Source organism: Mandrillus leucophaeus, unplaced genomic scaffold (assembly GCF_000951045.1).
Source record: "Mandrillus leucophaeus isolate KB7577 unplaced genomic scaffold, Mleu.le_1.0 Scaffold18, whole genome shotgun sequence".
In the NCBI taxonomy this organism is placed as follows: Eukaryota; Metazoa; Chordata; class Mammalia; order Primates; family Cercopithecidae; genus Mandrillus; species Mandrillus leucophaeus.
The window spans coordinates 2,075,847-2,088,385 of NW_012101809.1; the positions used below are offsets into that span (position 1 = coordinate 2,075,847).

The 12,539-nt window shown below is 38.5% G+C and overlaps 1 protein-coding gene across 2 annotated transcripts in view; it reads left to right on the plus strand.

Moving 5' to 3' along the window:
* The window catches only part of FAM178A (family with sequence similarity 178, member A), a 68,053-nt gene extending 58,582 nt beyond the window's left edge, over positions 1-9,471 (plus strand). Inside the window, exons 18-20 of one of the 2 annotated variants that reach the window (XM_011977407.1) lie at positions 1,193-1,279; positions 4,135-4,203; positions 6,243-9,471. In XM_011977407.1, the coding sequence (XP_011832797.1) occupies positions 1,193-1,279; positions 4,135-4,203; positions 6,243-6,278 (192 nt within the window). In that variant the 3' untranslated portion in view covers positions 6,279-9,471. Of the gene's footprint in view, positions 1-1,192; positions 1,280-4,134; positions 4,298-6,242 lie in introns of those variants that run through there. The other variant, XM_011977406.1, reaches the window with a different exon arrangement.
* The last annotated feature ends 3,068 nt before the right edge of the window (positions 9,472-12,539 follow it).

Here is a 12,539-nt window from a genome sequence, read left to right on the forward strand (position 1 = left end):
AAAAAAAAAAAAGTCACAAACTGATTTTGCTATAAGAATTCCCATATATACCAGAAAGAGGGGTGTGATATGGTCTTATAACCATGTCATATTGAAAAGATTGTCAGCAAATGTTAGCTCTGTTTGTTGGAGTGGAACTTAACCATTATACCTTGGCAACACTATAATATATTCATAAGATACCAACATTACCAAATATCAAATGGGCCAGTGTTGTGCTGGCGAGGTGCAGTGGCTTATGCTTGTAATCTCAACACATTGGGAGGCTGAAGTGGGAGGATCACTTGAAGCCAGGCATTTGACACTAGCCTTGGCAACAAAGTGAGACCCTGTCTCCACAAAAAAATTTAAAAATAAAAAAAAAAATGGCTGGGTGCGGTGGCTAATGCCTGTAATCCTAGCACTTTGGGAGGTTGAGGCAGGTGGATCACCTGAGGTCAGGAGTTTGAGACTAGCCTGGCCAATGTGGCAAAACCTGTCTCTACTAAAAATACAAAAATTAGCTGGGTGTGGTGGTACACGCTTGTAATCCCAGCTACTCGGGAGACTGAGTCTGAGAATCGCCTGAACCTGGGAGGCAGAGGTTGCAGTAAGCTGAGATCACACCGCTGCACTTCAGCCTGGGTGACAGAGCGAGACTGTCTTAAAAAAAAAAAAAGAACTGGGCATGGTGTTGCATGCCTGTAATCCTAGCTAATCAGGAGGCTGAGACTGGAGGAGCACTTGAGCTGGGGAGTTCAAGGGTACACAGTGAGCTATAATTGTGCCACTGCACTCCAGCCTGGCACCAGAGCCAGACCCCATTTCTTTAAAAAAAAAATTTTTAATTTTTTTTTTAAAGGCTAGCTGTTATTTGAATATTTTATTAGAGAGTATGTTAAAGGAAGGACTCTTTAAATTTCTGAGTACTATATTACCCAGTTAGAGCTCTGGGGTTAATTTTCATTAATGTGAGTTAATGCATAGCAAAACAACTTTTGTTAGAGTGTATATTTTTTAAGCTAATCATCTTACTGTCATGGAAGCAACTTTCACTGATACAACTACTGTTATGTGGGATAGTTAACATCAGGCATTGCTAACAGGAATAATAGATTTTTAAATGATTTAGTTGTTCTAGCTGCATAATTTCTTCTTTGTTAATTTGTAATGCTTCAGAGTTGTTTTCATCCCTTGCATTTGTTTTGCACAGAAACACTTTGTGCTACTCTGTGGGGCTTTGGAAAAGCATGTTAAATGTGATATTAGGGAAGATGCAAGACTTTTTTACAGAACTAAGGTAAGTGTGTTTTTTCTTTTTTTTTCTTAATCTTGGTTACGTTAATATTTAAGGATAGAAGCATACAGGCCTATATTCAGAAAAAGAACATATAAAGCTAGGCGTGGTGGCTCATGCCTATAACCCCAATACTTTGGGAGGCTGAGGCAGGCGGATTGCTTGAAGCCAGGACTTCAAGACCAGCCTGGGCAACATAGCAAGACTCCATCTCTACAAAAATTTTGAAAAATAGCCAGCATGGTGGCATGCACCTGTACTTCCAGCTATTTGGGAGGCTGAGGCAGGAGGATCACTGCAGCCTAGGAGTTTGAGGTTGCAGTGAGCTATGAACACACATGGCACTCCAGCCTGGGAGACAGAATAGGATTCTGTCTCGAAAAAAAAAGAAACATGTAAGATTAGAAATAGGACTTTCTCTTTTAATAACAGAAATCAGCTCCTGCTAAATTAGTGTAGCTAAATTAAAAGTGAAAGGAAAAAAAATCTCAAAGCAAATACACTTTTCACTTTGCTTTCTGTTCTGAAACTCCTGACACCCAAGGAGAAAAATACTTCTAGTACTAATGATACTTATTTTTCCCCATTACACATGTTAAAACCTTCATGCTTAAGTTACCATCAAGGATTGAAGCATTATTTAAATAAATATATAAGTTATGAAACAGTGGCTTTGAAATTTTATGATGGTTGAAAACTTGTTTTATTCATAGAGTAGAAATAGTTTAGCTGTTATTCTTTGAATGTTCCATTGAAGAATATATTAAAGGAAGGAGTCTTCAAATCTTTTTTTTTTTTTTTTGGAGACGGAGTTTCACTCTTGTTGACCAGGCTGTAGTACAGTGGCATGAATTCGACTCACTGCAACGTCCACCTCCCAGATTCAAGCGATTCCCCTGCCTCAGGCTCCCAAGTAACTGGGATTACAGGCACCCGCCACCATGCCCAGCAAATTTTTTTTGTATTTTTAGTAGAGATGGGGTTTCACCGTGTTGTCCAGGCTGGTCTCAAACTCCTGACCTCGTGATCCGCCTGCCTGGGTGTCCCAAAGAGCTGGGATTAGAGATGTGAGCCACCGCATCCAGCCAGGAGTCTTCAAATCTTTGAGTCATACATCACCTAGTCTGAGCTCTAGGGTGGAAATGATTCAGCACTAAGCTTGCTAAGCTTTTTTTCTTAAAGGTTTTATATACTCAGAGACAATAGAAAAGCCAAATCTATGAGTATGGAGTAGGAAAGTAATGTTAGTATTAATAGAATGATCTGACAGTTTTTCCTGAAACATAAAATCAGACACTTTTAAAATACTTTTTTCTAAATACAAAAATGAGCCAGGTGTGGTGGCGCATGCCTATAGTCCCAGCTACTCAGGAGGCTGAAGGAGAATCCCTTGAACCCAGGAGGCAGAGCTTGCAGTGAGCTGAGATCGCGACACTGCACTCCAGCCTGGGCGACAGAGAAAGACTCTGTGTAAAAAAATAATAAATAAAACGAAATAAAATAAAAATACTTTTTTCTAAGGATTTTTTAATTCCAAGATTATCTTTTAGCTTTGGTAATGTAATATAATGCTGATTCTTTTTGCCTCTTATCTTTGGAGAGTCATTGAATATGAAGCCTCAGCTTTGTATCTTAATATCTTACATTAATTAGCTGCAAAGGTTAGTCATTTGAACAATGCCCATTCGGATTTAGTATATGTATTTATTTTAGTAAATTTAAGTTAAATACAAAAATAAGCAACTAATGAAGTTGTTTTCAGATTTCTGATTTTCAGATACCTGTAGGGGATAGCTCTTTGCCCAAGAGTAGAACTCTAGTTTCAGAAGCACATTCTTTTGAGCATTCATTGACCAGAATTGCTGGCCTGTAGAACTTGGTAGCGGCTACTACTGACAGACATGCTAAAAGGGGACCACCCAAGTTTTATATTTCTTAAAGACAAGGACTTGGCACAGATTGTTGCCAGTGCTTCTCTTACTTAAAGTGGAAAGCGACATAGTGGTCTGTGGAAATTGCTTCAAGGGATGGTCCTGCTGACATAGGTGAGTTGTCTGCCTTTCCAAAAGCCTCTATTGTAGAAAAGTTGGTGATTGTTTTGGAGAAACTTTATTTGCTGAACTGTAGACGAAGAAAAAAGCAGAGATTGTAATTTACTTTATAAATTTAAAGCTGATATAAAATTCCTAAGTTGTTTAAAACATTTTTCTCAAACAGTTATGTTCAATAGCTAATTGAGCATCTCTAGAGTGACAGAGTTTGGTTTTTGTGGTAAAGTTTCAGTTTTGCGTAGAGACTTGCTAAACCTCCAAATGTAGGAAAATACTAGGTATTTAAAGGGGATTCATAGTACTTGGGCACAAACATGGAGAGGAGTAACAGTGAATTTTGGATCTTCTAATAATGTGGAGAGGAACAAATAAACGTTTTTTTAATGGCCTTGATCCTTTCAAAGGGAAGCTGGGCAGGGAAGGCACCGAACAGCCAAAGCCTTGGGTCTGTTGACACAGACCACCCTTCAGCTTCTCTGTCTCATTGTTCAAAAGCCAGCAAGTTAAAGTTAAGTTCCTTTGAAGGCAGAGAACGTGTTTTTTGGGATGATCTTTAATAACAGGAAAATTAAATCATAAACATTCAATAGTTTAGATTATGGTGATAAAGGAAAGTCTTATTAATTACTTATGATTTGAGATCTCCTCCAAAAGATGAATAGTTTATTTTCTCTTTGTTGACAGAAATCAAATTGAGTTGTCGAGTGTGGGCCTGTTGCAACTGTCAGATCTTTTGTGTAGTGTTAAGCTGATTGTAGGTGAGGATGTTTTAATCCAATCCCTTTTCCCGTTTTTGATATTTTTAAGGTGAAAGACTTGGTTGCCAGGATACATGGAAAATGGCAGGAAATAATTCAGAACTGTCGGCCTACTCAGGTGTCATTTTGTTATACAATTTCATTTATTCTTAATAGTTTTGCTGAATGGCACTCTTCATACTGTTTGAAATAAAATAGAGTATAACAGTGCATTTGCTTCTAGTTATCTTAAGATAACCTGAAAACGCCAGTATAATACATGGTTTGTAATTATTTTTAGTTTTTGTTTGCTTTATATTCATTAATTTATTTCCAGAAGTGGTTGAGCCAATTTAAAAATATTACATTGCATCAAATGGAGGTTATTCAATGAAGAGCATTTTTAAGACAGATCTATTGAGATAGAATTCACATACCATAGATTTTACCCACTTAACATGTACAGTGGTTTTTAATACATTGACAGAGTGAATACCATCGCCACAATCTAATTTTAGAACATTTTCATCACCCCAAAAAGAAATCCCATACCCATTAGCAGTCATTCCCCTTTCCCCTACTACCTTGATTCCCCTCCTGAATCCTCCCAAATCCTAGGCAAACACTAATCTACTTTCTGTCCCTATAGATTTCCCTATTCTGGACATCTGTAAATGAGATATACTGTGTAGTCTTTTGTAATTGTCTGCTTTCAGTTAACATAATGATAAGTGTTGTAGCATGTATATCCCTTCTATTGCCAAATAATTTTCCACTGAATGGATATGTCACATTTATTTATCCACTTATTAGACATTTATGTTGTTTTCACATTCTGGCTATTACAAATATTTCCATGAACATTTGTATGCAAGTTTTTATGTGAATATATGTTCTCAAATGAAGCATTTGAAAAGGAAGTCGAATTGCTGGGCCATATGGTAATTCTATGTTAAGTGATTTAAGAAACTACCAAACTGTTTTCCAAAGTCACTGCATCATTTTATATTCCCATCAGAATGTCTGAGGTTTCTAATTTCTCCATATTCTCACCGATACTTGTTTTTACTAAAGCCATAGTAGAGAGTAGGGAAGTAGAATCTCATTGTGGTTTTAGTTTGCATTTCCCTAATAATTAATGGTGTTAAACGTCTTCCTATATGCCTATTGGTCATTTGTATAGCTTTTTTGCAGAAATGTCTATTAGGATCCTTTGTCCATTTTTTTCATCTCATACTTCATTTCAAAAAGCCTATTTTTGAATATAGTTATTGGTCCTTTTGTTATTGAGTTGTATGAATTCCCCATATGTTCTGGATACAAATCTCTTATTAGAGATATAATTTGTAAATATTTTCTTCCATTCTTTGTGTTGGTTTTCTTTTATTTATTATGTATATATTTTTGTCACTTTTTTTTGATGTTATGTCTAAGGAGTCTTTGCCTAAGAGGGACAATTTTTTTAACACCTGCTAGTAAGTGTGCTTGCCTGCTTGTTTACAGAGTTAACTGGCATAGGATTGTCTAAAATGACGCTTCTCAAATTTTAATGTACATAGGAATCAACTAGGAACTTGCTGAAATATGGATTCTGACTTATAGGTCTGGAGTGAGAACTGAGATATTCTATACTTCTAACAAGTTATCAGATTGATGCAAATGCTGCTGCTCCAGGGACTAAACTTTGAGTAGCCAGGGCCTGGAAGTTACTTATATTTTATATCAAAATAATAGGAACACTGAATATTAAGTAGATAAAGCAATCTCTCTAAGTCTTTGAGAAATCTTAAATTTATGTTTTGTTGTTTTTGTATTTGTTTCTAACCTTAGTGGATTTTCTTTTAATGCTGGTCATGTATTGATGTGGTATTAAAACAGAAAATAATTTAATAGCAAAACTATACTAATCAGCTTAACATTATTTATTTTGCTTAACTAAGTCCCTCCGTGTGTGCAGTGGTGAGAAAAACATCCTGCACTTATTTTATACTATTTTTTATTGTTTGACCACTGTATGTGAAATTTGAATCAGATTACCATAAATTTTCAGATAAGTCAATATAAAGATTTTATTACTTGTCTTATCAAAGCCTATTGTCTGATGATTAGTAGTTTTATAAGGAGTAATTCATAATCTGATTAAATTTTGTTTTACCCTCTTTTTTCCCCCTTTTTTAGGGGCAGCTTCATGATTTCTGGGTACCAGATTCTTAATAGGAGTTGCAGCAGCAAAAATACGAAGCAAGAGAAATTCAATAAGAGCCTTTCCTAGAGGAGTAGAAAGGATTATTACAGAATCCAATGGAATGCCAAGAAAATGTACAGCAAATGTGCCACTTGAATATCTAGTATGAAGCTGGTAATGAAATTGCCATTTCTGAGGCAGATATGAAATATGATCTGCTTAATTGTTACGGCAACTGACCTTTCAAAAGCGCAGAGTCTTATTAAAAGAGGGGAGGGGTAGAAGCAGCTAATAGTCACATGTCTAACCTGCCCCAGTTAACTCCTTTTGTTAAATTATAAGCCAATTATCTTTTTTAGATAGTATTTTTGTCACTTGGATAATCACAGGAAATATATAAGAAAAGAGCTTGGACTAACTTAAGAAGTTGGACATGGAAAGCAAGACCAAGTTCCAGTTGGTTTTAATTTTCCCTCTTGGTTATTTTCGGACACAAAGGGAATGCTTAAAACTGAGTTTAGTAATAAAAAGCATAAATCTCTTCTGTAACTTTTATAAACCACAGGGAGGTTTCAATCCATGCATTTTCCTTCATTACTCAAGATTATAAATCTGTTTTTAAAATACATTTAAACTTGAGAAACAAAAGTTTGGTATGTGTCAGATTCCCTTAAGAGGAAGAGGTTAAGCTGTAAAGTAGTGGCCCTGTTTTGATGCCAGAACATTCATATGCAGTTTGTTCTGGATTTCTTTTAAATGCATATATTTTAAATACTGGTTAAATCTTAGAATCTTGGCTATATCTTAGAATTCTGGCTCTTGGTAACCATATTACAGAAGTCTATATTGTAAAAGCCTAAAGATCTGGACAAGTTTCCAACAACCTTGTTTCCATGAGTATATAACTTTGGCAGAGACCTGAATTCTTTGGGACACTATGTCTGTCTGTGTGTGTGTATGTGTGTGTGTGTGTGTGTATGTTTGCTTGTATCTTGAAGTTGTACTTCAAAACCACAGCTGCTTTAAATTCTTAAACACTGGAAAGCCATCCTTTGGTTTAAATGGTAGAGAGTTCGTGGAAGTGCACATGCTGGTTTTAGCCCAGGGGTAGTAACAAACTCTTACTAGCCAACTAGAAAATTATTTTGTTGACTAGATGTCCCTTTTAGGAGAGTTTGTTTCCTGAAAGAATGGCAACTTTTTTTGTTGTTCTTTCAGTATTGGCTTGAGTGACCTGTTCTCCTGACTGCTCTAGTGTCTCCAGTTGTAGGGGGAAAGATGATGGAGGGGAACGGAAACTGGACTTGATGTTTGTGGTTTGAGAGGCAAGAAAATAAAATAACTTTCTACCTCTAAATTGAGGCTTAGGAGTAAAAAGCATTTTGTCTTAAATTTATCATTTAAAATAGCATCAGTAACTTTTGAACTTATGTCAATCAAACATTGGCAGTCAGAGATTTTATAGGGAAAACTAAGTAAATCCAGTTTCCAAGAACCTAAACTGATTGAGGCTCCAAGAGTCAGACCAACAAAAGTTTTATTCTGTGTTGTTTACTGGTAAGAATATTATTATCTTGATACTACCTCTCAAGGGTATTGTTACAAAATGCCACTTATGGTTAAAGAGATAGATACAAAGAGTTCTATTTGACAGAAACTTGAAACTGGCATCTATCTGCCCAACGATGGGGGCTTTCATTCTGTAATTTAATCCTTTGTAGATACATTATTTGTGTGTAATTTTATACGTGTTCATATTTTTCTCATTTTGCATTGTGTAAAGTGTACAAAATCTCAAAGTATAAAATACTGCTTATATTGCTTGTAATTTACAGTGTGTAAATATTTTCTAATTGTGTACATTGATGGGGGGGACAAGTGGGTTATTCAGGTTTTTTTTTTAAGTGACCCTTTTGTATTGCAGTTTCAACAGATAACTGCCCATCAAATTTAAAACTACTTTGATACATTTTTATTTAACAGTTCCAATAAGAAAAAAATCTCTATTTTTAATTATATTTCTCCTTTAGAAAAAAATATTTCATCATCCCTTTAAAATAAATGGCCAGACCTCAGTTTAGGCCCTTGTATTTATGACTCTGGTAGAGGTCTTCAGACTCCAGGTCATAGTCCGGTCAGTATTTGCATTTGGGTTCTCAAGAAAATTTTGTGACTCTCTTTTAGCACAAGTAGCCCATGGTTTTTCTTCCAAATCAAGTATTTTCCTTCTCCCTCGAGTCCCCATGCTTTGTCTCCCTCCAGCTGCTATTGCTCAGTGAATGGGATGGTAGAGAGGGAGAAGTGTTCATTGCACAGAGAATGTCAGGCCACTTTGGGGACTTGGCAACAAAGCTTGCACTGAGTGGTGGTGTGTTTGGCAATATTACTGTGCCAAAAATCACCTTGTCTAATTTTATGGATATTTATGGCAAACTTATTGCAAGCTGCACATTAAGGTACTTGTGTTTATGCTTTTGTGTGTAACTGTTCGCCTTTTCTAACTGCCTTTCTTGTTACTGAAAATATAATTCTACTAGTTTTATCACATTAAGAGGCTCTCTGTGCACAAAATGCATCGATGTAGCCGTAAAGTAACAGCATTTGTACATTTTCTATCTCCTGATAGCAGTGGTGCCTTTGTCACCTTTCGGAAGGTTTGCATTTTGTTTCTGCTTTGAAACGCAAATAGTAGCTTGCTTTCAACTTCACAAAAATCTCAAATGTAAAAGATAAAAAATGGCGTGTTATCATCCAGGCTTAGTTGGAGTATTTGCATTTTTATTGTTATCAAAACAAATATAATTGGTGGGGACTGACCAGTAATAATGTGTGGCGTCTTTAAGCCAAGGGTAATTTTTAAATTAAAAATGAAAATTTTAAGGGGTAGCCCATTAAACAAGCTACTGAGTTGGAGAATTAGGGGATGACTGTGGTGGTTTGTCGCTAAGGAGGCAACAGTAGGGTCCAGGCGGCTGGGCACGTAGAGCAATTAGCATGATCCGTGGTTATTCCTTACTCATGAACAGTGTCAGCTCACCTCATTATCTGTGCATTTGTTTTCCCTGGACAGTCTTGTCAGCCAGTTAATCCAGCAGCTCTTAGGCAGTAAATACAGATTTTTTTTCTTTCCTTTTATTTTTTTAAAGATTTTATACTACATCTTGTTAAAGTCCTATGAATATGTGTGTGTGTGCTATTAAAACTGCTTTTTCTCAGTTTGAACATGTGTTTGGTAATATTTGTTTGGGAGTTGAGGAGGCTAAGTTATCTGGAATGCCCTGTTCCCTCACCCCACCCCAGTCCCCTGGTTTTTAAACATTTCTTCTTGCTTTGGATTGTCCAGTTTTTTAGCTTGATGTCTCCGGTTTCTGGAAAACATAAAGCCACCGTTGTACACAGTTCACTTTTATATAACCCAGTTAATTGCTGTATACTTTGCAATCAGGAATTCAGTAATCTCATTCTTACCTCATTCACTATGTTCATCCCACCATTCATTCTTGTCGCCCAGGCTGGAGTGCAGTGGCACGATCTCGGCTCACTGCAAGCTCCGCCTCCCGGGTTCACATCATTCTCCTGCCCCAGCTTGCCGAGTAGCTGGGACTACAGGCTCCTGCCACTACGCCCGGCTAATTTTTTGTATTTTTAGTAGAGATGGGGTTTCACCATGTTAGCCAGGATGGTCTCTATCACCTGACCTCGTGATCCGCCCGCCTCGGCCTCCCAAAGTGCTGGGATTACAGGCGTGAGCCACCATGCCCGGCTATCATTCCACCATTCATTCTAACAATTGAGTCTCAACTACATGCTAGGCACTCTTTAGGATTCAATAAGGATTTGGTGGTGAACAACACAGAGCCCTCATGAATCTTACCTCCTGGCATCCAGGTTAAAATACTTTCTGTTCTTGGGCAAAGAGAATTAGAAACGAATACCCTTAACCTGACTCCCTTGTTCTTGAGCCCAGGACCAAGAAAGAAGAAGCTGTACAATCCAGAAGCAGGGCTTGAGATCACCTCCAACCTGCCAAGCAGATAAGTTCTGGGTATGCCAACTTGGGAGGCAGAGGTTGAAACCTCATAGGAGAAACTTTGGAGCTCATAGAAGGCCTAGGCATTATCAGAGGCCTTAAGTTCCAAAACCATGCCAGTATTTCTCCCTTCTGACAGGCTGGTTAGAAAGAGACTAAATGGGAGCATTTTTCTCTGACGGTGGGGCAGAGGGACGAGGGATGACAGCCCAGGCAGAAGCAGAGACGTTGCCGTAAGTACTTACTAGAGAGCGGGCAGCACAACCTTATACAAGTTGAGGGCCTTGACCTTGCCCAAGGCCTGACCTCAGATCCCAGATTCATCACACTAGCCTTTTAATCTTTGCCAGATTACTTAAACTCACTGTTTCCTCATCTGTTAAAAGGAATAATAACGGTGTCTATTTCAGGGTTTGTGAGGACTAAGTGAGCTAATGCATGAAAAGTGCCTAGTACCGTGACTGGCATATAGCAAGAACTCAGCAAATGCTTGCTGCTCTAACAAGGCTTTTATCTGATGACAGAATTGATCTTAAGCAGACACCTCAGGGTGTACTGACATCTGAGCAAACCATATCTCCAAAAATTATAGTTGTAAGTGTGCCCTATTCCTTTGGATACCGGGAGCTCCAGAGGCTTCTCTGTCCAGCTATCCCTGCTGATTTTTTTTTTTTAATTAAAATTTTCACTTTTTAAAAGCCAGCATGCTAAAGGTGAGAAATTGGTGATAGGTGGTGGTTTTCCAGCATTTGTGGAAATGTCCTCACACTCCCTTTCCCTTGCTAACCATTCCCTAGGCTGGAGTCAAGAGAGGGCAAACCAGAAGGCCCAGCTTTGGGTCTGACTCCAAGACAACTGGCTGGGAGGAAAACTTAACAGGCAAAACAGGCTTCTGAGGCACAGTGGAATAGTGAGACTTCTGCATTGCTGCACTGGTGACATCCCCTACAGAAGAAGCTCCTCAGCTGTATATATGGCCAAAATAAAGATCACACCACCTAAAGGGAAAGTGCTGGGCAAACCAGAGATGGAGATGGCAAAGCAGGAACAGAAATGCTGCCACATTGAACAGGAAGCAGGACAGCTTGACTAGGCCAGAGTTCTCTTGCTTCAGGGAACCTGCTCAAGTTTCAGGAATTCATACCCACCCCCTTCACCTAGGATCCCTGCTACAGTGAGTAACTATTCTGTGCAAAGTGCTGAAGACGGCCAGCACTACTCTCAGCCACTTTCTTACAGCAAAGTTGGGGAAAATAGAATAGCAAAAACAAAACTTATACTTTTCTGTGTGTCTGAAGTTCTCCAGAAGGTTTCCAAATGGAATCCTCTCACAGCCACCCTGTGAAGCAGCCAGGGTAGTGACCTTATGGATGAGTGACAGTCTGTTCAAAGAATGACCTGCCTGTGTCCCAGGATGCAGATTTATGGCTGGGTTAGGATTAATTTCTTTATTTGATTTCCAGTTTTATTTTCCACTGTCTGTCAGTATTCCCCCGTTCTTGTTTTATCAGCTGGATTTGCAGAGAGATGTACTATCAATCAAAAGGGCTTCCTATAGACAGCTCCATGAATTGCCTTTACTCTGATACTCTCATTAGGTTTAGAGATTTCACTGGGAGGATAGCAGAAGGAAATGGATTGTGGTCTAGTATCAAAAGTACTGAAGTAACTGTCCAGTGATAGTTGAAATCACACACATTTTACTCATTTAACAATATCTGACTTTGCCATCAGCACCTCAGAGGAGCAAAGCTTGGCTCATAAAGTTGAGTGAGTTACTGAGCCTGCCGCATTGGCCTACTTGCCACCTCCAGAGGTATCTGAAGTCAGCACTGCAGGTTCTGTGAACATTTAGGAAGCTGTGCCTCTTAGCCTTCTGGGCCCCTACAGTTGAATTGCTCTCCTATCTGGTACTGAGGGACCAGCAGTCTTCCTACCCTGCCTCCACTGTTACCACCAATCCACTTTCTAATAAGGACTGCAGATTTATCTTAGCCCTGCCTTAACTGGTCTTCCCAGCTCAGACTTCCTTACTCAGTCTATCATCTCAGGATTTTCTTCTGTGGTCTTTTTCAAACTACTAGCTGACTATTCCCTTTTATTTCCCACTAGGAATCCCCCTACCCACTGCAATTTCATCAAATCAAACTGCCCTCTTTCATGCCTCTTCCCTAGTGCCTCAGCACAAGCCTGTGCATAAGCTTGAACATTTCTACCTTTGCCAATGGTATTTCCCCTTCAGGCTTACCCTGCTTCCTCC